The sequence below is a fragment of the Euprymna scolopes genome, chromosome 40 (assembly GCF_053919585.1).
Source record: "Euprymna scolopes isolate OS-2025 chromosome 40, ASM5391958v1, whole genome shotgun sequence".
NCBI classification, from domain to species: Eukaryota; Metazoa; Mollusca; class Cephalopoda; order Sepiida; family Sepiolidae; genus Euprymna; species Euprymna scolopes.
Window position 1 is genome coordinate 42614050 of NC_136521.1, and position 27903 is coordinate 42641952.

General features: G+C 34.3%; 1 protein-coding gene across 11 annotated transcripts in view; it reads right to left on the minus strand.

The window, feature by feature from the left end:
* Positions 1-27903, minus strand: part of LOC145265500 (ankyrin repeat and sterile alpha motif domain-containing protein 1B-like) — a 903976-nt gene that overhangs the window by 601641 nt on the left and 274432 nt on the right. For 9 of the 11 annotated variants that reach the window (XM_080121394.1, XM_080121391.1, XM_080121396.1 and 6 more), the window contains exons 9-12: positions 22818-22895; positions 20581-20678; positions 8558-8652; positions 4801-5782 (exon numbers count right to left, since the gene is read on the minus strand). In XM_080121394.1, the coding sequence (XP_079977520.1) occupies positions 4801-5782; positions 8558-8652; positions 20581-20678; positions 22818-22895 (1253 nt within the window). The remainder of the gene's footprint in view (positions 1-4800; positions 5783-8557; positions 8653-20580; positions 20679-22817; positions 22896-27903) is intronic. The other 2 variants (XM_080121395.1, XM_080121397.1) reach the window with 1 other exon arrangement.

Here is a 27903-nt window from a genome sequence, read left to right on the forward strand (position 1 = left end):
AATAAATGTTAAGAGGTCATAATAGGGGTCAAAGTTTAAAAAAATTGACCGTTTTTTTTTTTTTTCAGCATACACCTCAAAACACCTGGGCAACGCCGGGCACCGATTGCTAGTATATATATATATATATATATATATATATATATATATATATAAGAGAGAAAGAAAGAAAGAATGTTTTAGAAATATAAAAATAAACAATGTTTTAGAAATATAAAAATAAAACACTCTTACTACTTTTTGGTCAAGATCAAAGTGTAGTATCTGTTCTTCAGATGCTGCACTTCATTTTCTTGTTCTCTTTCGGTGGAGGAGAAATCCTTCACGACTGAGACAATTTTTATTTTTGTACCTTTACTCCACGTTAAAAAACGACCCTGGTGTCTAACTCTGTCCCGTGGGGAGGCATAGTAAATAGGTACTATTAATAATAATTAGGGCTATGACAACAGAATATTCTTATCGTTGTTTTGACTCTCGAGTATATATCCAACACAGACACAGTTAATCAACCGAGAACCACATCAGTCAATATAAAAGCATATAAGATATCAACGGATACACACTCGAGAGTAAAAACAATGAAAAGAATATGCTGTTTTCCTAGCCCAATATGTTTCCAATGTTTCCAATATTTTAAAGAATGCAAACTAAAATTATTTATTTTACAGTCATAAAAGATATTCAAGGGAGATAAATGTATAAAGCATTCTCTGTAATGGATTTAGATAGAGTTATCTCCCTCGTATCAGAGTAATAATCGATACTCCTATAAATTTGGGTATTTTTGTGTATTGATATTCATTAAAAACCTTTTTTTTTCTATTTATTCAAAAGGAACATACAACTTTGTTATATCTGGGTCGTGGAATTGCATTCACTAGCAAAAGATCTAGCTAATTTGCATATTCTCATATATAAGGTATTCGAACTCATGCAAAACTTTATATTTGGGTTTTAACCGGGGAGAATCGGTACAAAAGTGTGAAAATTAAATCTGCATTAATAAAAATACCATATTTAAGCATATTTTATGACCGGGCATATACAGCCTAATCACGTTGACACATCGGTTCTTGTCAGATCACCAAAGTTAAGCAATGTTGAGCCTAGTTAATACCAGATGGGTGACCATTTTAGAATTCTAGGTGCTGTATGTGCTCTCCGCTTATTTCGGTATTTGTTTCCAGTCGTCCTGAACATACACTCCACTTGCCACTAGTATTTAACAATGTCGACTCAGGAGAGGTGTGGTTGGATATTGCGCACCCCCTGCAACAAAAATTACATGGGTAGACACCCTACAGTGGGGATCCATAGTCTGTCAAAGGCTGAAGGAATCTTACGACCGGGCAATGCCGGGTCGTCTGCTAGTTTTCTTATAAATTTATTATACACCATGTCCCAAAATTAACCATCTATTTTGAAATATACGTTGGCTGCTGTGATTACATTTGTCTAGCGTGTTGGCACCTTCCGGTGTTTTACATAAACTGACCGGAAAATTTTGATAGTACAGTCCTGATTCTGTATAAATAATCAAATAGGTCTCTTTTCTGTATTAAGATTAAATTGTAGCAATTTAATTTGTTCTAAAACAAATATTCAACCGTAAAAATAATTGCCAATAAAAAATTCATAACGTTTCTGAATTTTTGAGATGAGGATTCGTTATTCATATTATTTGGAATCTTTGGACTACTGTGCCCATCCTGGGTGTCATTTTCTAACATATTTCGGCTGATGTAACCTCCGACCTTCTTCAGGTATATCTTGTCAAACTTGGGAATGTTTCTGCTGAATTTGAGAATCTGAACGAAATTTCAAACCTTTGATTTACTTCACAGGGGTAGCCTGTTTTTGTTCCGTCAGCTATGACTGGATAAAGTTCACAAGGGCCTTTGGAGCAGTAGTTAGAGTACTTGGAAAATATCAGTTATAAAGTAATATTTGCCTGAAGGTTGAAGGTTCAATCCTCAATGTGGGTGACTGAAAAATACAATTTCGAATTACTTAGGACTGCTATCTAGTTATGGCTGACAGAATAAGAGCATGTTACTCCCCGTGAAGTAAATAAAGGGTTTCGTTCAAAATTCTGTTCAGATTTCGATAGAAACATACCTAAGTTAGACAAGATACACTGGAAGAAGGTCCAAGGTTACATCGATTGAAGCGTTGTGAAAATGATACTCAAGATGAAAACAGTAGTCTGAAGAATCCAAATACGAACAAAAGTTCATTAAATCAATAACAGGAATATGATTTTTAGAATGTGACTTTATTTAAAATTATACTGTTTTAGTTGATGGGATTACACTTTGATTTTGGAATAATTTATTTTAAAATGGATAAAGTTGTCATTTTTTACCTTAGTGACATCAAATTATATTGTGGCCTTGCAGACCAATAATAATAAAGACAAACACATTGGTTTAATTCACAAACGAGTGCATTAAAAAAATATATCTTACAGAAGTACACGATTATGAAGCCATAATGGTCACTAATTGCTACTATGACATTTAGGTACAACCGTATTTATATTAAAATATTTAAATATATCCAGTTTAAATTTTATGGCTTTTCTATGGGTTTTACTAAATATGTACCGTACTTTGGGGTAATTGTGCCAAATCTGGGGGTAATTGCGCCAACTAAAAAAAAGTGCTCTTCATATGTGTGGTTGTCAAAAGAGCACTTTTAGCTAGTTGGCACAATTACCCCAAAGTATGGTAAGACCAAAAATGATGTACGATCATTATGCAACTAAATTGCCACTGCTGCTGATTAAAACAACTTCGACACAGGCAATCGACTGGTTGCATCAGAATAAGATATCATCAAACAATCTTGCAATAAGCAATAAAATGAATTTACTCAGAAGTTTCGAAAGGTTATTTTTGGCAAATATTTTTTTAAGTCCATACCTAAAAAGATATTCACTAAAGAAAACTCACGATTTTTATTAAATATTCCCTCTTACATGAGCGATCTACTGAGTCCGTCAGCACAAAAAAAATATTGTTATTAAAATAAACAATAACACTTTAGTCATAGTCGCGGTTATTTTTGACAAATTCTTAAAGACTGGGACTGTTTTTTTCAGCCCAGTGTGCCATTTTTTTTTTTAATTTAATCTATGTCAAATAAATAAATAAGTTTATTTCTTTATTATTGAAATAAAGACAAAACGAATTTAGTCAGTCACAACTTTCAGCCGAGAGTCTGTTTTTTTTTTCAAATTAAATTTTACAAGAGACCTTTTTTTTTTTAAAATTTGAATTTTCTAACACAATAGCCAAGTAACACCAGAAAATCTTTTTAAAAAGTAGAATAAATCCCTGAAGACTGAAGCAAGGTTTCCAATTCTGTGTGCTTCTTTTGGGGGAACTAGTTTTCCTCACATTTAAAACATTAGTATCTAACTGCTCTTGTGGGAAATAACAATTATTTTTTAATAATTATTTTCAGTTTATTTTTGCTTTTCTTTTTCTTTAATCAATATTGCATAAAGTTCCGTTTTACAATAAAGTGACTGATTCATTTAAAATAAATAAATAAATAAAAGACCAATGTGTGTTGCTTGTCCATCCTGCAAAGGGGGTTTATTCTGAAAGTCATGGGGAAGATAAAAATAAAAAAAATGCCTTTCGGAATAACCACCTTCAACTACCCCATGTTAAGAACGGCTTTCAGAATAAACACCCCTAAGTTCCCCACGTTAAGAATGAAATAAACACCCTTTGCATGTTGGACAAGCAGCGCATAAAAAAGAAAAAAAAAAGCAAACTAAATCATTTTTTAAAGTTTTCTTAAACATTTTTTTAAAGTTATATTATCGACTACTGCTAGTTTTTTTTTTGTTTTTTGTTTTTAATTAAACTGGAGTAAAAAGGTTCAAACTAAATCTTAAATAAACTGAAGTGACTTTTTTCTTTAATTTTGATTTTTTTTTAAAACAAACTATATTCTAAAACTTTGAAACGAAAATTTATAACAAAATTTGAAATATCTCGCAACACATAAATATTAATAGTTGTATTTCTATTTTGTTTATTTTCTGACTTTAAAAAAATAGTTTATTTTTTCCAAATATCTTAAGGCATGAAACTAAAAAGATATTTGCCAAAAATAATCTCGATTGAAACTTGAGTAAATTTGTTTTATTGTTTATTTTAATTAACCGATTTTATTTTTTTGTTGACAGCGACATGGTCAGAATACTTGATTATGCAAACCAATGAAAGTAGCTTTAGTGTCAGAGACTACTTTTTCTGAATAGGTTCTTCTGAGAAAAAAAAACATGGTTAATAGGAGACTTGAAACTTGTTGAAATCATGGTAAACATTCTTAACAGTGCTGCTATAATTCATTTCTTCCATATATTTTGGTTAACTAATATTATTTTGGAAATATTCACAACTTTTATTTTTATTTAAAAAAAAGGTTTATTACTAAGTTGAAATTTTTTTCTTTTAAGTTTTAAATTAAATTGTATTTCGAGAGAATAATAAGAAAAATTTCATGTTAACCAAAATTTTTATTAAATGTGGGCCTGAGATTTCTTTTGACACTGAAAAGGGACCAAAAGGAAAGAAACGGTTGAGAAATATGAAATATTATGGGTTTTCTACTGATGTAAATTTATAATATCACCGTAGTGAAGCTCTAATGACCTTGAAGTTATAGAATTAATTTTTGTTATTCAAAACTTTTTAGTTGATTTTTTGCCACTTGTACAGTTTAATCAAGACATTAAAAACATCATTTTTTTTTTAAAACTCTGACGAAAGCACTTACCTTGTACAACTGTAACCAAGGCCTCTCCAGTTTCAAAGTGGCTAGCAACCTCTGAATCGTTCCTCTGGTCCTCACTAGTGTCCTGGTTCTTGGTAACCTCCTCTAAAAAACTTTGCGATTCAGACATGCTAACTTCTTCGACATTGTTATTCGCATTATCAATCATCTCGTCATCCATAAACTCTGTCGTTATCGGCGTGGTCATCACCGCGGGGGCCACTGTCGTCGTTGTCACGTGCGAATGTGTCCTCTGCGGTGTCTGGTGAGAATGGGTGGATGGAGGTTCAGGGGTTCTCCTGGAGAAGCTCTCGCTGCGGCATTTATCCTCAGCAAGGTGTCCAATGTGGGGCACGCCACCCATGCTAAGGTCCGTCACCTCGACTTTCAGGGGAGTCGTTTTTACCGGGGTCGTTTTCACCTCGATGCGTGTTATGTTGCGACTGCTGCGGTTGCACAGTTCACCCTCCGCAGAATCCACCACAACCATTATGGGCTTCTGGACTTCGGCATACGAGATCTCCGTAGGTGCTTCGGACTCGCTCCGATGTTTCCTCTTTTCCCGTTTTAGTGGGCGTGTGGAGTGAGGATGAGAGAGCGAATGGTCAAGCGGAGGCTTCTCACGTATGCAGCCCGTCCGGCTTGACCGCATGGGTAACCCACCAGCAATGCCCTCGCGCTCTGCAAGGATTGCAGCGTTTTTCTGACCGGCAACCCCACTTCGGGGTTCGGACTCGTAGTTCAGCATCACAACCACTTCAGTGTTTCCGTGACTGTCGGAATCTCGCGCGGATGTTCGGCACTCGTAAGGGGAATGGAACACAGAGTCTGGATTGATTATTGAATAAGGGGAGTGACTTTGTTCGGGCAGTGGTGAACTCCCATCGTAGGATTGTGTGAGAGACGATGGAGAGTCGCTCCCTTTACCATCAGGATTGATCTTGGGGCTTGGATGACGCCGTCTTGGTGGTTTTCGAGGCATGTCCTATAAGAAGAAAAAGAGTAGTGAGAATGGTAAAATTCTTTGGAGGCATCTTTAACATTTTTAAATTTGATTTTAACAAAAAATTAAGAGTAAAACTAAAGTAAGGGTAAATTTTAGTTATGAGACGATTCCAATATTTTTCCCCGATTCCGATACAATTACTGATTCCGATTCTATTGAATCTCTAAATATTTAACTCGATTAAGCTACACTGAATATTCCGCGTTTCATCCACTCTAGGACTCTTCAGGCTTAGAGTGGATGAAACGCGGAATATTCAGTGTAGCTTAATCGCCATATATATTTTATAAATTACTAACTAGCTCTACCTATGTATTGAGCACTTTTGAAGTAAATACTTAAAGTTTACGCATAAATCTATACTTTCGTATATTAATTTTATGTGAGTAAATTAAGTACTTATATATATATATGTATGAACCCGACAATGGAAGACCACATAAGAACGAAAGTTAGACTTATGAGACCAAAAAATTCAACCTTGATCGTCCTATCAATGCCCGAGGCACAGTCGATAGAAGTGTTGTATCTCTATGGTTCCAGCTGAGCATTGTCTGGAGATGGCAGTTTCAATCCTACCCAGAGCAGGCCAGAGGTTTAGTTCACCAAAACGTTATGAGACAACAACAACAACTATGGAAGGCAGTAATTACTGAGGATACAATTACGAAACTCAGCATTCCTATCTAGTCACAATTAATCACCTGAAGAAGGCCAGAGGATGAGCTGGCCAAAACGTGGTAAAACAACAACTATGAAGATGAGGGTAACAGTCCGCAAATATATAAATACATAAAATACTCATCTCAAAGGATTTCAAGAAAAAATAATATATACGTAAATTATATAAAAGGATGGTTCTTGTCCAGAACTCCCCCTAGATTAAAAAAAAACATCTGTATGATGTACGTATCTGTGACGAAACGAAAATGTCATATTCCAAAAATCATATAAATTGATCAAGTAGTTTTATTTTTAAGTAAGAAAATAAAAATTTATGAGTAAGCAAAAAGGAACCGTCGCACATGGTCATCTTGGAGAAACTAGGGCAGATAAATCCTCAATAATTCAAACTTGCATGCATCAGCCTTGTAATGCTTGCGATTTCGTATTAATCACTAAAAACTGTTTTAAAAGACTTTCTTTATAAAAATAAAACTACTTCATTAATTTAAGTGATTTTTGGAATATGATGTTTTCGTTCCATCATAGGTATGTACATTATAAAGATATTTCTGTATTTTTGTTATGTAATATAGGGGGAATTCTGGACTACGATCGGAAGCAACTTTAGTAAAAAAAGGAAGAAAGAAAAGATATAAAGGCAATTTTTTACTCATATGAAACCCGACCCATCACGGAAGAAGGGTATTTTACTTGAAAAATCTAAGACCAAATTAAAGCAGGGGGAGACAAGTCAACATTAAAAAAGTTGTCACGTGACTTCTAATTTATAGATAGTTTTAAACAGTCATTATTAGACTGCGCGCAACTTTTTTTCTTTTTTTTTTTTTTGCTTTGAGAAAAAAATAAAAATAAAATTATGAAAATTCTAACAAAATAAAATGGAATTAGTAACACAGAACAGTCTGCAATTTTATCGGAATCAGGAAAAATAATGGAATCATTACTTACAAGAGCTCAAATTAAAAAAAAAAAAATTAAAAAAGAAAACAAACCCAGGTGAAATATAGAACTTTAAAATAAATTAACAGAAAAATTTTTTAGAACAAAAATTACAGAAAATTATCAAGTAGAATTTTAATTATAAAAATATAAATCAGTTTTATTTTATATTCCCAATACTCCATTGACACAAATCTATTTCACATCTAACTTCTTTTATATAAAAGGGAAAATGTGTGTTAGTTTGTATGTGTGTTTGTATGTCTGCCAAAATCTTTTGACAGATGCATTGGATCATGACAAAATTGTTATCGTTAGAAAGATCAATCTCTCGGACGAGAAATATATACAAATTGCCCCCCACCCCACCCCCGTTAGTTTATTTATAAGAGTTGCATGAAAGGGAGAACAGGGGCGATAAATTAGTCTGTGATTTCTCATTAAAGATGTGAAATGCATTTGTTCTAATGGTTTGGTTGTTTTGTTTTATGGCATATCAACCCTTTTTGGGTTTTTTAATGCCAAATCTGCTCACTTTATTAAATGGTTTCATACTTCAAATTCTTGATATCTTCAAGTGTTCATTTATGATATTTAGTTTGGTACTTATACAGTTTAATCAAGACATTAAAAAATTAAAATATCGAAAAAAAAAAAGGTTATATTGTACGTGTCTGTTTTGGAATGAAGTTCTCCGAAAAAAAAATTTCACTTCATTTCATAAAGTAGTTTCTTTTACAGCAAAAAAACAATTTGTTATGACACCAAGCAAAAGATTCGATTTTTAGGAAGAAAAGCTAGTATTAAAGGTAGGGAGGGAGTGTCGGCACTTTAAATTGAGTTATCTCCCCGTGGTGTGTTCTAAAAAATCCAAACAAAAATTTTAAAAATTCAAAATGTCTACCTTCAACATGTTGTCATAAAAAACGTGTTTTTCCGCTGTAGAAAAAAAAAAAAAAACTACTTGATTAAATTAAGTGAAATTATTTTTTTTTGAGATCTTCAGTCCAAAACGAATACGTACAATATAGCCGTTTTTCGATATTTTCATTTTTTAATGTCTTGATTAAACTGTACAAGTACCTTTAGTTTCGTTGTATTGAAGAAACTTCTTTTTTTTTTTTTTACCTGTGGAGAAGTCCGTCCAGTCATGGTGGCATCAACAGACTGAACATGGGCTAGAGTTCCCGGAATACTTTCCACGCTTCCAACGCTCCTGTTATCTACAAAAGAAAAGAGTGATATTGATTTAAAATATCAAACAGCGCGATTTCATCCAATTTAGTTTCTTCAGAAAAAAGACTTGGTTGCTAGAATGGTAAACACTGAACATTATATTATTGCAATACCAAGAAGCCCCACCCCACCGACAGCACTGCCATTGAGTCCCCATCCCCCAATGTTGTGTCATAAATTTGCTCTATTTGTCTTCTCTTCTTGTTTTGAACGTGTCATCATTTCACACACATTGGCGACTGCCAAGAGGTGTGTACTGGCCCACAAGAATAAAAAATAGCGTTCGGACTATTAATTAGAATTGGAATCAGGAATCGGAAAGATCGGAATTTTTGGGAGTATTGGAATCCGTATCGAAAATATTTTGGCCTATTTTCCAATGCTAAAAACGATTCTTTAAATTGTCTTTTTTATTTTATTTTGTTTAAAGCAAAATCTTCCACTGCTGGGAATAATGATGAACTAATAAATATTTATTGATTTTAAAATTACCAGCAAAACTAAAATCTATAGATCATCGCCCCGCAAGTGTGTTTTTATGTTTGCGAAAAATATCTGCACATTTAACTTGTGTCTCCATGTTAATCAGGAAAAAATAACAATTCTATAGTTAAATATTAAGAGATTCATAAGGAATCAGAATCGGAACCAGTAATTGCATCAGAATCAGGAATTTAGTACGGAATCAGTAATTGTATTGGAATCGGCAAAAACATTGGAATCGTCCTATCACTATTAAAAAAGAAAAGAAAATAACACCATAAAAAGAAAACAAAGACGTTTCCCAGACCAGCAAGATCAACATGTCTCACTTCTAGATCTATTTCTAACCACAGTTCCCGACGATTGTACAACGAATGCCCACAGCCCACTCGGAAATGCTGATTACACTGTGATAATGGTAGAAATCGCCCTAAATTCTGAACTGAAGATCCATTGCTCAAAACAACGAGGTATTATAAAAAGGCTGACTAGGAAGCCATCAGGGATCTCATCAGAGATGCCCCATGTGGAAATATCTGTTCTCTTCCAGCTGAACAGTGCGCAAATGAGACCACTGAATGGGTCAAAACTGCAATTGAAGCACATGTTCCCACATGGAAATTCTATAGCAAGCCCCACTCTTCCCAATGGTTTACTTCTACTTGTGCAGCTGCCATTGCTCAAAGGCAGCATGCGTGCTGCAGATTCAACCGACATAAGTCCAAGTCAAACAGACAGAAGTATATAGAAGCTAGAAGTAATTGTAAGAGAGAAATAGTGACAGCTAAAACAGAATACATTGAAACCATCAGAAAACGCACCAAAGCACAGAAATTAGGAACCTGTGATTTTTGGAAAATCTACAACAGTGTAGTAAATAATGAGCAGTCAACGATTCCCCCACTATCAAACAAACATGAGGCTAACCTGCTTGCCAGTCGGTTTGTCTCTAACTCCACATTGGACCCGGCAAACCACTCCCTATCTGACTTTCCTTTGCGGACAGACACCACACTAGAGGATTTGAAAACCACCCCTTCTCCGGTACATAGTATCATAACAAACCTAGACACCTCAAAAGAATGTGGACCCGATCTCATCCTGGCTGTGCTATTAAAAAAAATGCTCCGCTGAGGTTGCTCCAGTTCTCTCCAAACTTTACAACAAATGCCTCAATGAATCCTGCTTTCCTGATTGCTGGAAAACCGCTTCTATGGTACTAGTTTTCAAGAATTCTGGCGAAAGAACTGAACCACAGAATTATCACCCCATTAGCCTTCTCCCACTTTTTGCCAAAATATTTGAATCTTTAATTAATCAAGCTCTAGTCTATCACCTTACAGCTGCTAAACTCCTGACCAACAATCAATATGGATTTAGGAAAGCCCATTCCACAGCAGATACCCTAACTGTAATCTCTGAACGTATTTGTTTTTTTTAATTACATTTTCGCTCCAAACAAGGCACACTGCCACTTTGGTATAGGGGGCTACTATCAGGGACATAAGCTACTGGGGTACTATGTAGGGAGTTGGGCAGTAAGATGTTGGTTCACGTTACACTTGAACTTCTACATGTCAGTACAGTTGGAAAAGCAGGGAGCCGGAATGGAATTCCAAAGTCTAGCAGTTCTGGGGAAGAAACTACTGGAGTAGAAAGCTCTCCTACATCTAGGGAGCTCCACTGTGTAGGGGTGGGATTTAGCTGTTTGTCGAGTTTGTCGAGGGTATTTATGTAGTGGGGGCACAAGTGCTTGCAGTTCGTCAGAACATTCACCATTAAAATACTTATAGAACAAGCAGAGGGACACAACATTTCGTCAATGGGACAGAGGCTGCAGCTCAGATGACAGTTCAGGACCTATCAGGTTGGCGACTCTTTTCAACCTTGTCTAGGAGTGAGAGACTAGTAGCAGATGCACCAGCCCAAATATGACAATATTCCATACATAGGCGAATGGTGGCCTTATAGAGATACAGGATACTTTCGGGTGTTAGTAGCTTTCTAGCATGATAGAGAAAACCTACCTTCTTCACAGCGGTCCTGGCAATGCTCTCAATGTAATTGTTTCAACTCATGTACTTTCAGATAATGAATCTTTGGCCATTGCTATTGGTGGTAGAGAAGGTTTCTTGTAATTATTGAAGGAAACAAGTTTAGTCTTGGCAGCATTAAATGTGACCATCCATTTTTGTCCCCATTCTACTACAGATTGCAGGTCATCCTCTAGTGTTTCTGCCATTTCCTTAGATATGTGTTCATTTGTTTTCTTGTCGTGCCTGTTATAGAGTGTGGTGTCATCAGCATATATATCCATCTCAGAGGCAATTTTGTTGGGGAGGTCATTTATGAATGTTAGGAATAATAAAGGTCCAAGGATAGTTCCTTGAGACACTCCCGCATTTATATCATATTGTTTAGATGTATGACCGTCGAGGACAACCTGGATTTTTTCTCTTATCTAAGAAGGATTTAATTATGTTAAGTATTCGTCCAGTGATACCGTATGCTCTGATTTGCCTGAGAAGACCTTCATGACATACCTTGTCAAAAGCCTTAGATATAACTAGAGCTACCCCTCTACCCTCCCTGCTTTGTCCAGTGAATGGTATATACGTTCAGAGATTACAGTTATGATATCTGCTGTGGAACGGGCTTGCCTAAGTCCATATTGTTGGTTGGTCAGAAGTTTAGCATCTGTAAGGTAATGGACTAGAGCTTGGTTAATTATGGACTCAAATATTTTAACGAAAAGTGGAAGGAGGCTAATGGGGGAATAATTTAATGGAGCAGTTTGCCAGAATTCTGGAAAACTGGTACAACAGAAGCAGTTTTCCAGCAGTCCAGAAAGCAAGATTCATTAAGGCATTTGTTGTAAAGTTTGGAGAGAACTGGAGCTACTTTGTCAGAGCATTTTTTTTAATAGCACAGCCGGGATCTACCGTTCACTGGACAAAACGGGAGGGTAGAATGGAAGCCCTCTATATATCTAAGGCTTTTGACAGGGTATGGCATGATGGTCTTCTAAGGAAAATTAGATCATATGTTATCACTGGAAGAATACATAATGTGATTAAATCCTTCTTAAGTAAGAGAAAAATGTAGTTTGTCCTTGACGGTCGTACATCTAAACAATATGATATAAATGTGGGAGTACCTCAAGGGTCTATCCTTGGATCTTTATTATTCTTGATATTAATAAATGACCTCTCTGATAAAATTGTTTCTGAGATGGGTATATTTGCTGATGACACCACTCTCTATAACAGGCACGAGGGGAAAATAAATGAACACATATTTAAGGAAATGGCAGAAACACTAGAAAATGACCTCCAATTTGTAGTGGAATGGGGACAAAAATGGATGGTCACATTCAATGCTGCCAAGACTAAGCTTGTTTCCTTCAATAATTACAAGAAACCTTTTCTACCACTAATAGCAATGGCCAAGAACACATTACCCGGAAGTACTTCCTTTAAACTCCTCGGCCTAACGTTTACAGGGAACATGAACTGGAATAGATACATTGAGAGCATTGCCAAGGCTGCTGCAAAGAAGGGGAGCTCTCTCTCTCTCATGCTAGAAAACTGCTTACACCTGAAAGTATCCTGTACCTCTATGAGGCCACCTATGTATGCCCATGTATGGAGTACTGTTGTCACATTTGGGCTAGTGCATCTGCTATTTGTCTCTCACTTCTTGACAGGGTTCAAAAGAGAGTCACGAACCTGATAGGGTTCAGCCTCTGTCCCATCGATGACATGTATCCCTCTGCCTGTTCTACAAGTACTTTGTGTTTAAAATTTTATTTTTAAATTCAATTTATAACATTATATAATCAATTCTTAAAGCTGCAATATTTTAAGTTATAAATTTATTATATTTATTTACTAGAATATCTTGTTTTTTTCTTTTCAATTTTTAACAATAGTCCTTTACTTTTCCATGTTTAAGCTTAACCATATTACTTTTCATACTCACATTTTTCTATTGTAATAGCATATCATTCTTTTTGGTCTTACTGGATTCCAGGACAAGAATTCATCTAGTCTGGTGGAGTCTCCAGCTTCATGTTGCTTAATGAGGTAACATCACTTAGAGAAGATGCACCATTTCTTATAAAAGCCAGTGTTGGTTAGCCATACCGAAGAGATCTTATTTGGGCTGTGAATACTATGTGATTTTGAATATTTTGTCAGGGTTTACTACATGCCATGTTATCCTGACAAACCCTTGCAGAAAGAGATCTTAAACACTTGAGGATAGTGTCTAGTAGGCATTCAAATTGCGTACTGATGTGAACATTATCATGACAGTTTTTTGAGTCTTACTACTTCTATGCTGGCTCATGACAAATGCATGATAATATCACAAGAAGACTGCCATATGGGGATAACGGGCTTAGAGTTAGGGTTGGGGTTAGGGTTAGGGTTAGGTTAGGGTTGGGCTTCTACATAGGATTTGGATTTTTTTTTTTTATAAGAGTTTTCCTCTCTTAGATTGATTTCCCCACAGCTGAGAAATTGCATATAGCTCTTGTATGGTAACCCTTTAGAATTTAAGAGAGAGGTTAACAGGTGCTTCACCTAGCCCAAGGGTGACGTGGAGATGAGATGTGCAAGGCAAGGGCGTTCAGTTCCAGAGATACCTGCATACCTAAATATATTCAGGATCTAGTATTCCCAAATGGTCACCCATCTGGTACTGGACAGGCCCAATGTTGCTTAACTTTGGTGATCCGGCGAGAACCGGTGTGCCAACGTGATTATGTCCATTTGGTAAATATTCAACACTAAATATGAATCACAAGACGATAGCTGTACAGAGTGAATGGGTTCCATTTATCCAGTTTAGTTTAATTAGTTTATTAAAAAGTTTTGTAAATCTATATATCTACTAGCTGTACCCTGCCACGCGTTGCTGTGGCTCAATTTGTTGTAATGGAAAATTATAATAAAAAGAGAAAATGCATGTTTCTTATATTCTTAGTACAGCAATCCACTCCAAAAAGTAAATAAAAAGGCGAAAATGAAAAAAAATGGTACTCTTGCAGAATTTGATCCAGATACTCAAGAGTTACCGTCAATCATGGCTTGGGCTCGATCAACATTCAGTGGATTAAGCCAAATGTTGCTAAAACATTGAAACGCTAAATAGAGTTTTTTTTTATTGTATTAAAAAATGTGAGTTTTTAATTAATATTTGAGTGGGGGGGGGGTGCTATACACAGATTCAAAAAAGTTGTCCAAAAACCAATAAATGAAAGCAAAGGTAAGTTAAATTGCATTTCTACCTAACTGGATAATTTTTTAGTGTTTTTATTTAATGTAAAATGTTTAATCAGCTTGAAAAACTCAGTGTTTATTGATGTATTTTAAAAAGACGAATGGTCGCGGACTCTGTTGAATATGTTAAATTTGGGAAAATCAATTAAAAACTGAAAAGACTATACAAAACAGTGTCAGACACCCACTGATTATATGTTACCGTGACATAGGCTGACATATTTGGTGGGTTTCTGACAGTATATGATATAGCTTTTTAATTTTAAATCATTTTCCCAAACTTAACATCATCAACAGTGTTTGCCACCATTTGTATTTTTCAAATACACTGATAAACACTGTTTTTCAAGCCGACTAAACGTTACAGTAAATAAGACAGGTTTGTATTACTAAACACAGAAACGAAAAAGTTGTCGAAAAATAAATATAACAAATAAATGTTATCAAAGTCAAGATAAGTTACTTTTCTACCTAACTGGATAAAATTTTAGTGTTTTTATGTAGTGTAAAATGTTTAATCAGTTCGAAAACATTTAGTGTTTATCAGTATATTTGAAAAATACAAATGGCGGCAGACTGTGTTGAATACGTTAAGTTTCCGAAAATGGGTTAAAACTAAACAACTATACAAAATACTGTCAGGAACTCACTCAATGACATAGGCAGACTTATATTCGGTGGTTTTTTACAGTATTTTGTATAGTTTTTTAGTTTTAACTCATTTTCCCAAACTTAGCGTGTTTAACACAGTCTTCCGCCATTTGTAATTTTCAAATATAGCAGTAAATGCTGTGTTTTTCGAGCCGAATAAACATTTTACATTAAAAAAATAAACTAAAAAATTATCCATTTTGGTAATAAAGTAACATATCTTGCCTTTGATAATATTTGTTATACATTTATTTTTTGACAACTTTTTTGAATCTATATATACAGTAGTACAAACCCAATAAAAACACTAAAAATTATCCAATTAGGTAGAAAAGTAACTTATCTTGCCTTTGAAAATATTTACTTGTTATATATTTGTTTTTGTTGACAACTTTTTCAAGTCTTTGTGTAAGTACAAACCTGAAGGGGGTATTTTTCTATCTAATTTTATTTTTGGTACCGTGCTTAAATTTAAATTTCACAATATCTTTTTTTTTGGGGGGGGGGGGTATTTTTTTTACATTAGGTCCACCTCCAGAATTTTTGACTATGCTGAATAAGAAAATCTCATTTAAAATTTGCAGAGGCAAGTAGTTTTCGAGATATAAAGACCTGTACTATGCACTATAATTCACTGGCAACCATAAATAAACACTCCCAACCTTCGCGTATTAAGAACGGCTTTCGGAATAAACAACACCCATGCCTAACCACGTGTTTTAACCTTTTACCTGTCTTTCGTCTGTTAAAAACGGCTTTTGGAATAAATACCACCATTCTCCCCATGTTAAGAACAGCTTTCGGAATAAACACCCCTAACCTACCCATGTTAAAATTGTGGAGGTGGACCTAATGTGAAAATTTACCTTTTGTTTTTTTTAATAAATTGTTAGTTGAAAGCACAGAATAGTGACAAAACACCATCCATTTCCCTTGGTAAGAATGGCTGAAAAAAATAACGGTTTTCTTGGTAGAAACTTTTCTGTATTTCACCTAACAATTTCTGGTTCTAATGAACTTACTGAGCCGTGCTATTTTTTAAATTGTATTTCCAAGTTTGATTAAAGTTTTATATGTTTTTTTATTCAATTGTAAGGTTAAAGTACGGAATGGGTACAAAACACCCTCCCATCCCCATGTTAAGAATGGCTTTTAAATAATAACGTTATTTCAGCACGGATCACTCTCTGCATGAGTACCTAATATTTTTTTTTGGGGGGGGGGGTCAGCCATTCTTACCATAGACAGGGGATGGTGTTTTGTAACTATTCTGTGCTTTCAACTCACAATTTATTATTAAAAAAGATATTGTGAAATTATAAAAAAATAAAAAGATCTTGTGAAAGTTGAATTTAACTTAAAAAAAAACAAAAAAACGTGAACGGCGTGTTCAACATTGTAGCCAGAGCTTATTTGGCAATAAGGTCACGTTAGTCAATTAATGGGTGCTAATACACTTACTGATCTGCATTATTTTTTAAATCGTATTTCTAAGTTTAATTAAAGTTTTATGTTCTTTTGGTATTTTTTTAGATTAGGTCCACCTCCACAATTTTCTTTTAAATGACGACATTTGAAGGTTTTTGACTATGCTTAATATGGAAATTGCATTGAAATTTTGAAGAAATAAGTAGTTATCGAGATATAAATAGTTGTTTTATGCATTATATTTTTTGGCGGCCATTTTTGTTACGCACGTAGATTTGTTTATGACATGCGTGCACGCGCGTAAAAAGATGGCTGCCAGAGATTACAATGCATTATACAACTTTTTATATCTCGATAACTACTTAAAAAAAATTACCGTTTTTTTATTCAATTACAGAACAGGTACAAAACACCCTCCCCTCCCCATGTTAAGAATGGCTTTTTAAATAATAACGTTATTATTTCAGCACGGATCAATAAGTGCATGAGTACCCAATTTCTTTAATAAAGAAAAAGCATTCATATTTTCTTATATAAAAACAACTTCTGTAAAAAAAAAAAAAAGAAAAAAGTGTACTTTCAATTTTGTTAAAAACAAACTACGGTTAAAAAAAAAAAAGCAAAAAACAAAACATTAATCGGTACTCATGTAGAGAGTGAGCCTTGCTGAAAGAACGTTATTATTTAAAAATCCATTCTTAACATGGGGAGGGGAGGGTGTTTTGTACCTAATCTGTACTTTAACCTTACAACTGAATAAAAAACATAATAAAACTTTAATTAAGCGTGGAAATACGATTTTAAAAATAGCGCGGATCACTCTCTGCATTAGCACCAAACATTATTTAAGCACGTTACCAATCCGTAAATTTTCTTAAAAAAAAAAAAATCTGTACTTTCACCTAATAATTTATAGTTTTAATAATAAAAAAGTTCATATTTTCTTATATCGAAACAACTGTTTAAAAAAAAACAAAAAAAAAAACGACTTCGACTTTTATGCTTCAACTCAAAACGCAAGCAAGCAACTTTTTTTTTTGCCTGATATAATAAAGAAAAAATTTTTAAATTAAAAAATTTGGAAGATAAACTAATGAATTATGTTTTTTTTTTACTTATTGAGTAAACAGAAAATGAAATCTTCTAATTCGTCTCGTCAAATCATGGTGTATGCAATGAATTGAAATGGAAGTTCAGTTCTACCAACAAAACAGATCTGCAGTATCGGCTTACAAAAAATATTGTTATTTTATTTAATATTTTTATAATTAACGATGTTAAGTCATTTTAATAACATAGAAACATCCCTCGACTCTAAAGATGGGTTGTCTGAAAATTTCAAATAAATTGGTAATGTAGAAATATGGTTTTATCGATTTTGAATAAACCAAGAATTACATTTTTATATATATAGATAAAAGTGAGAATGTGTGTGTGTGTGTATGAGAATATTTCTCAACCTATATACTTAACAGATGTTTGATATACAGACTTAAAATTTGGTATATAGGATATTCAGATATGTAGAAAACCTTTTCATCGGTTTTCATCCTAAAAAAACTGCCTGCTAAGAGGTCAAAACTGACATGAGGGGGGGGGGGGGCGTCGAATTTGTAATGTTTGCTATTTCACACATGCGTGAATGGTTCACAAGTAGGTTTCAAAACACTTTTTAAAGATTGTGTCAAGCCGGCCTAATGGTTATCGTACTTGATTCACTGTCCTTAGGTTTTGGTTTCGATCTCAGCTCAAGTATTTTCTTTCTTTCTTTTTTTTTTACTTACAAGAAATAAACTGTTTAGAAAGAACATAATACTTGGATGCACATGTCTCAGTTTCTGTATGAATTAAAAAATAAAATTAAAGCATATTTTACGACCGGACAATGCTAGGCGGCCTGCTAATATATATATATATATATATATATATATATATATATATATATATATATATACTTGTTTATTGTTATATAAACATGCTCACATCCCGCTGCTACAAATAGCCACTTGTTTCAATCAAACAACAGATATCATCAGGCAGCGACTTGACTATTCAAAAGTTCAATGAATAATGGATTTTTATTTTAGGTAGGAACTCTTTAGAAGTTGGAGTTAAAAAACTTAAAACACAGGACTTTAATTAAATAAAAAAGTAAAAAGGGAGAGGCAATTTAAATAAAGTTAAAAAATTACAATGGGGAGAGAGTGATTGAGAAGAGAAAAAAGGAATAGAGACAGAAATAGAGAAAGAAAATATAGAGAAAACAAAATAGAGAGAAAAAGAAGAGAGAAAAAAAAACCCCGAGTATATATATATATATATATATATAAAAAGAATGCACTCTTTGGTTTAAATAGTTTTATTAAAAGGTTTTGTAAATATGTTAAAAAAACATACGTAAAAATAAATCTTGATCACGAATATCTGAACGCATATTTATATTTACAAAGGACGTGTGTGTATGTGAAGGTCAAGTTCAAACCAGTGTCAATCGAAATCAGATCTTTTGTTTTTCTCAGTCAATTCGGGTTCTTTTTTTTTTTTTTTTTGTCTTGGGCCAAAAACTTTGGTACTTGTCTAGAATCCCCACCCCCTCCAAAAAAATAAAGAAAAATCTGTACAATGCATGCACCTATGACGAAACGAAAATATAATAATACAAAAATTACGTAAGTTGATCATGTAGCTTTATTTTTAAATAATACAATAAAAAAACAAAGGGAGATAATTCAACATCATTCGAACTTATAAGATTTTTGTTGACTACAATTTCTCATTAATATTAGGTTGACGCAAAAATAATGCTGTTTTTTGACGTTCAACTATGTATTTAAAAACGACATTATTTTTGCACCAACCTAATAGCTTAAAAATGATTTTCTTTATAAAAATAACACTACTTGATCATGTTATGTGATTTTTGGAATATGATATTTTCGTTTCATCACAGGTACGTACATCATACAGATTTTTCTTTATTTTTAATTATAGAGGGAATTCTGGATGAGAACCTTATTTTATTTTTTACCAGCAGGGAGACCCGACGTTACCTGGGATTGAATGATGATCAACAAATGTTTCACACTCCCATATTTTTTTATTTTCAATAAAATCAGTGAAATTACCTATTTTTCAATCAACTCAATTGATTGCCTGCTCTAGTTAGGGATCCATCTTGGTGTACTGAGAAGAAGCTTCACATGTCTTAATGCAGTGACTTGGTCCACAATATATTGTAGTCTACTATGACGAGCATGCGCAAAAGCGCGCAAAAAGTATGAGTGGTGCGTGCCTCCGTCGGAGAGTGAACCTGGGCTCTTAAGATTACAAAGAAAAACGTTTGTGAGTGATACTCGCATTACCGTGACAATTGGGTTCGCCCGACGGCTATAAAAAATCAATCCGAAACAAAGATTGCGAGTTATTTCTTTTTTTTTCTTTGTAATCTAACGGGCCCAGGTTCGCTCCTCGATGCAGGCATGCACAACTCGTGCACTTTTGCGCCTGCTCGTCACATCTACATTGCACTGTAGCAAACCTACTGTTGATTTTATAAAATTATTTTTTATATATAATGGATTGAATTTTGAAGTTTCAAATGAAAAAGTCAAGTACCATGGTTCAATTGTGCTCTAAACAGAAACATTCATTTTGAACACGCTTCTGTCATATCAAAGAACTTACTGTTGATTTTATATGTTGGGCCTTTTGACTTGTGTGGTAATAAAACTTCTAAAATGCACTTGTGATGTTAGGCTGTGTAAGGCGTTAACTTTGGTCAAAATCGCCTGTTCTTTCTTTCATCGGATCATTTCGATTATCGATACATACTCTGAAGACATTCCAATACAAAACTTACACATAAAATACATTTGTGTGAAATTTCATAAAAATAGACCATTTACGAGTCCATAGGGAATGAACTCACAAAGCCCTTTTTATATAATAGAGAAGTAGAGATATTTATATATTATTATTATTATTATTCTGAACAGAAACGAAAACTTTCCTTTTTGGTGGAGAACCTAAAGGCGACTGATTGGTTGAATGAATATGCAAATTACTTACCTTCCTGCATCGTTTCAAATTTGGTTGATTGCCATAGATTTTTGAGTAGCGTAGGACTTCTGGGAGGTATAGGGGGAGGGCTTTCTTCTTTTGGTGGGCTGAAAAATATAAATGAAAAAAGGTTGCATAGATGAGAATGCAAAGCACTCAAAGAGTAAAAACCCTTGCTACAACTTCTCTTTTCTTAACACATACACACATATATGCATCCACATATATATATATATACATACATAAACATACATATATGCCCCTCCATCACACACACACATATATATGTATATAAAGAAACATGTCCCAGCTGCACACACATAAATATATATACATATATATATATATATATATATATATATATATACCACACACATATGCATACAGAAACATGTTTTTGCCATATATGTATATATATGCCCCCCTCCCTGCGCACATACATATATAAACAAAGTATACACACACATTATATATATATATATATATATAATTATATATATATGAATACATGAAAATATATACAGACACTTACAGAATATATACACATATAGAAGTCAGTATGGACATATCTGTGCACACATACGGATCCATAATTAAACATATATATATGGATACACATATACATATATAACTTTTTATATACATTAAAATATCCTACAAAAATTAGCTTGCGTTTAGGCTGTTTTATTGTTTATGTAGATTATATTTATAATTTTGCTTTGAGCATTTTTAAGCAAATATTGGTTTTAAATTCATTTTATCAATATATTTATATATTAGTATTATTATCATTAATAAAGTTAATAACTTCATTGATTTTACAACAGCTACTCTATCCTGTCGACTCACCATGCATCTTGTAAACTTTAACTCAATTAGCCAACATCTACAAAAACCCAACTACATACTTCATTTAAGAGAAATTATAGATAATTACACTAAAATAATACATTTCAAAAATATTTTTAAATGCTTGAAACCATCTACATCAAAACCCTACAACCCAAAATTAATAATATGGCCTATGAAACCAGTAATGATATTTTAAACTGCTTAACATAATACAATATGTTTACATGACACTAATTCTGGTGTCATGGAAATTAAACTGTTAACCTCTTTCCTGGAATAGTGTGAAGACGTCCCCTTGACATCCGACTGATTTCACAAGCTGTTTTCACAGCTACCTTATAAAATTCTGTTCTTTTCTGCAGCTTTTTTTGTTCATTTGTTTGTTCTCCTGATGATGATTCGACACAGAGTCGAAAAAGTTTGTGATACATATATATTGTCATACATTAATTATGATTTAACAGAAAATTAGAGAAAGACCTTCAGTCTTTAGTGGAATGGGGACATAAATGGATGGTCACATTCAATGCTGCCAAGACTAAGCTTGTTTCCTTCAATAATTACAAGTAAACCTTCTCTCCCACCAATAGCAATGGACAAAAACACATTACCTGAAAGTACTCCTTTAAACTTCTCGGCCTAACATTCATGGGGAACATGAGTTGGAATCAGATACATTGAAAGCATTGTTAAGGCTGCCGCGAGGAAAGTAGGCTCTCTCTACCGTGCTAGAAAGCTACTTATGCCTGAAAGTATCCCGTACCTCTATAAGGCGACCATTCGGCCAAGTATGGAGTATTGTTGTCATATTTGAGCTGGTGCATCTGCTACTAGCCTTTCCCTCCTAGATAGGGTTCAAAAGAGAGTCGCCAACCTGATAGTTCCTGAACTGTAATCTAAGCTTCAGCCTTTGTCCCATCGATGAAATATTGCATCTCTCTGCTTGTTTTACAAATATTTTAATGAAGAATGCTCTGACGAACTACAAGCACTGGTACCCCCCTCAACATAAATACCTCTATCAAACCTGACAAGCAGCTAAATCCCACCCCTACACAGTAGAGATCCCTAGGTGTACGAAAGCATTCTACTTCAATAGTTTCTTCCCCAGAACTGCTAGACTTTGGAACTCCTTTCCGGAATTCTGCTTCCCCAACTGTACTGACATGCAGAAGTTCAAGTGCAATGTGAATAGACATCTTGCTGCTCATCTCCCTTCATAATGTCCCTTCAACTTATGTCCCAGATGGTAGCCCCTACTTCAAAGTGGCACTGTGCCTTGTTTGGGGTGAAAGTTGAATAAAATAAAAAAAATAACATACAACTATAAAAAACATATGCACATACCTAACTTTATACATAGAGATATACATGTTCAAAAATCAACATCTTACCTTTGAATTGTATCCTGCGGCTCAGACCCCTCGTTACCAGGGTCAGGGTCAGGAGATGGCAAGGGAGGTAATTCATCACTAACAACATTGAATACAAAGAGTGCAAGTGAAACAGAAACAAAGCCATACAATAAATACAAACGAATATCTTTATCTTTGTTGTTTTTGATCAATGTACAAAAAGCTTTATTCCTGTCATACTTATGGTTGGGAGCAAATCCAATTTACCAAATTTCCATTACTAACGATTGCTACAATATTGTCCTATTGACTTCCGTGTGAGAAATTACATGACTTGAATTCTGTCACTTCATTGGTTGATAGGTTTAACACATTGTTTTAATTACAGCCTTTCTCATTGGTTGATTTGAATTTTAACCAGCAAGCGTGGGCAAGTTTGAACTGAAAACTTCAATCCCAGCAAATCTTTCATGCATGATGAACTCATTTTTAATCTTCTTATTAATTTAAGGGACTTTTGGCGCCCAATTGTCATGGTACCTTTGAGACAATTTAACCTACTAAGTTAGGTGTTCTTTTCTTGACATAATATCGTCTTTCTAATCCACTAAGAATGTTGATTTGAGTTTACCTCTTCAACGGAATTGCCTGCCTTTTTCTACTGATACATTGTTTAAATGGACCTCAACCCATGGATTAATAATTACAATAGAAAAATGCAAACATGAAATATGGTTAAGCTTAAACATGGAAAAGTAAAGGACTAGTTAAAACTGGAAAAGAAAAGGACAAGATATTCTAGAAAAAATATAATAAATTAAGTTAGGTGTTCTTTTCTTGATGTAATATCCTTTTCTATTGCAACATTGTTTAAATGGTCTTCAAGCCTTGAACTAATGATAATCTTTTTTTTCCCCTATTATTTCTTATGAAATCTTAATTACCAGGCTCGGCTGAGCAGTAAAATGACACAACATAATTTTGCAATCGAGAAGATGAAATAACCTGCCTTAATCAACCAGGTAAGTTAGCTTTTCGATGTGTTTATTTTTCGCTCTGCCAGAGTTCTAAACTTTGTGAGAATAAATTTCTCATTAACCCTTATCCTCGAGTGGCAACCAGGGCTTGATAAGTGGTGACTCCTTTGTAAAAAAACATAAAAAAATTTAAAAAATATCACTTTGCCTAATGATCTTAATTTTATTTTTTATTGCTAAAATGTTTCATCTCTGTACTCTGCTATCCCATATAGCTTTTTCAGGTTTTGAAAATTGGCAAGACTCTGGTTATCTCGAACCAGCCCTCCCTCCTATTTAATCTATTGACTTGTTGATCATTCTCATCTCATAAAAACAAGGAAAACAGACAAATATTAATAAGGGGGGAAGAGGTGGCTGGTCACTTTTAAGGCATCCAAAACCAAGCTTCTATCTTTACATCATCAACGCTCTGATCCCCATCTGGCATCGATTTAAATGGATGGCTCTCGTCTTGGGGAGGCTCCATGTTTTGACAAGCTTCTGGGTTTGACCTTTACTCCTGATCTGAAATGGAACATGTACATCAAATCTGTTGCCAGGGATGCTGGGAAAATGGTGGGATCCTTCTACTGCTCCAGAAGATATCTCGCTACTGATGCAATTCTCTATCTATATAAAAGCCAAGTACGTCCAAGGATGGAATACTGCTGCCACATCTGGGCAGGAGCTGCTAAAAACAGCTTATCCTGCCTTGACAGAGTACAAAATAGACTTCGTGGTTTAGTGGAGGGGATGCAGATGCCCTTTTCTCTTCCCTGCAACCTCTCTCCCACAGAAGAGACGTTGCGAGACTGTCTTTGTTTTATCGTTATTTCCATGGCAGGTGCTCGTCTGAGCTCCAATTCCTCGTCCCCCCTCGCCAATCTTTCACGAGAAACGCCCGTCTGGCTGAAACTACTGTCAATAATTTTCCCCACTCTTTATCTGTGCCTAAATCCAAACGTAGATTCCATGAGCAAAGCTTCTTTCTTAGAACTGCACGCCAGTGGAACTCTCTGCCGCTTGCCTGTTTCCCACCTGACTACAACTTGGACGTCTTCAAGTCCAACATAAACAAACTCCTGACAAACCGCCCCCTTAAGTAAGACACTATCAAAACCCCCAATACTAATGATTATTACAATACTATCTCATTGATTACTGTACACACAATAACCCTTATACCTGAGTGGCCTTCGGGCCTTGATAAGTGGTGACCCCCATGTAAAAAAAAAAAAAAAAAATGTTTCTGAATTTTTGAGATGAGGATTGGTTATTCGTGTTATTTGGATTCTTCGGACTACTGCTCTCATCTTTTTTGACATTTTCACATTGTTTCTGTTGATGTAACCGCCGACCTTCTACAGGCCTCTCTTGTCAAACTCAGTAATGTTTCTGTTGAAGAACCCATAGTGCAGTGGTTAGAGTACTGGGAAAAATCAATCGTAAAAGTTATATTCTCCTGAAGATTCAAGGTTCAATCTTCAGTGTGGCGACCAAAAAATACAACTGCAAATTATTTAGAAGCTCTATCCGGTCACGGCTCGAAATAAATAAAGGGTTCCATTTAAAATTCCGTCCAGATTCCAGAGTTTGACAGAAACATTTCCGAGTGTGACAAGATACACCTGAAGAAGGTCGGAGGTTATATTGACCGAAACATTGTGAAAATCACACTCAAGATGAGAACAGTCGTCCGAAGATTCCAAATAATACAAAACATGAATAATGGAAATTGATATTTGGGGTGAGCAATCAAGCAATTTCTGTAAATTATTTATATCAGATGTTCCATTCCGAATTTATGAGCACGTTTTCCAATATGAACAAAAAATTATTTCATTGTGATTTTCACCCTCCCCCTAAACTCTGCCCCCAAATGAATCCCAACTTATCAAGACCAAAAGTCGAGAATAAGGGTTAACGAGATGGGTTGACTTTTGGTTGAATGGTGAATATGATGAGACAAATGAAAATTGAAATAATGAATGAATTTGATTACTTATGAGGATGGCCTATGACAAATTATTGTTGACATTGGATTTGAAGTCGACCGTGTCATAGTCTGCAGGAAAGTAGTGCTGTGATAATGTGTTCCACAGATAGGATGTTTTGGAAAAGAAACTCACTTCAAGGAAATGCCATCCAACTCTAGGCACATGTTTCAACTCTCCCTATTTTGAACTTTCCCATGAGATTTAGATGTGATATGTCAGTTTAATGTGAAGGCTATCCATCTCCCTAAAATAAGACATTATCTATCTATCTATATATATATATATATATATATATATATATATATAGAGAGAGAGAGAGAGAGAGAGAGAGAGAAGTCAATAAAAGAGAAAATGAAGGTATCAAAACCATATAGTAATATATATAGATTTATTCATTTATTTAATAAAGGTAGACATCAATTAGGGGTGCTGGATAAATGCAAATTCTTTATACCATGGTATTTCGAAGCCTAATGCTTCTCATCAGAAAAGCAGAGAAGATGCTTACCCAACATCCCTAAATGGTATATACTCTTATTAAATAAATGAATAAATCTATATCTATTACTATATAGATTTTATACTTTTATTTTCTCTCTTTACCGATTCCTATATATAAACTCCAAACAATTTGTTGAGCTTTGTATTATCCCGATAAGTCTCCTTCTCTTAAAGAATTGATTTTATTCTCTTCCTTTAACTCCCCCATTTATACATATATATATATATATATATATATATATATATATATATATATATATATATGTTCGCTCTGAAGTAAATGATCTGGTTCGATTAGATCTGCTGTCTACTCGCCGGAATATAACAGTTGCTTCTGTTGCCTACAAATAGATTATTTTATGATTCTTGCCCTGCCACAATGCTTAAATACTGTCTTGTCCTGCTGCTGAACAAACCAAATCTACGATGATATACATTCATATTAGACCCTTTGTATAATCACACTGGTGTTTGCTCAAAGATGTACTGGTGATCTCCTTTCACATTGTGTTCTGCAGTTCTGAACGTGCTGCCTCAGACTTGTATGAATGAACATGTATCACTGTCTAATTTGCAGAGTTCTGTATTGGCTAACTATCGTGATATTCCTAAGTTTTATACATTCCCTAATTAGCTTAGTAGCCTCTGTCGACTGTTAACAGTTTTATAACCATCTATTATATAAGTCTCAGTCGTTTGTGTGTTTATGTGTTAGTATGTTTGTATATCCACTAAAAACTCTTGTCATCCACATTGAACTGGCCCAGGTACTGTTAGAAAGAGCAATCTCTTGGACACATAATATCGCTATGAATAGCCAATTTGTTGTTTCATTTTAAAAAAAACTAAATTTACAACGTGATAATATCTGTGACATCTTGGTCCAATTAATAGTGTTCGCTTATGAACTTAACTTTTGCAAGTTTGCGTCCACTACACAGCATTTTTTTTTCTTTTTGCTCTCTCCTATCTTTTAAAGTTCTCAACTTTCATATGCACATCCACTACAAGATATATATATATATATATATATATTTTTGTTTTTTGACTAACACAATAAGATAGCACTCAAGTCCCGTTTTTCTTTTTTCTTTTTAATTGACTATTAAAATATATTTAACTGTATTTTACAACCGGTCAACGCCCACTTCCCCCCCCCCCACACACACACTAATGGCTTAATAAAAGAAAAAAAAAATTCCCGAAGACCCACCTTATGGAGACAGGGAACAGTCTCATTCTGAGAGAAAAACTACACCTTTCATCTGGCATAGCAAAGCAGGCAACCAAACTAGGAAGCGCAGCATTAACTTTGCTATGAATGAGTATGCTGCTCGGCAATGATCAAGCCTGGTGACTAAGGAACAAAAAGGATTCTTTCTCTACACCTCAACAATGAAATAATAATAATAAAATGTTTTCTTCATTTATTTTTTTTTTCAAAACATATCAATGTCTTCATTTTCTTATTAAAAAAAATCAATTATTAAAAAAAAAAAAATCACTAAAAAAACTTGAGCTAAGTAATCTCCCTTGATATGACATCTTGCCAGCCTCAAGGGTTGATCTTAGTGTATTACAATAAGGACTGGGGCGAAAATAGGAGAG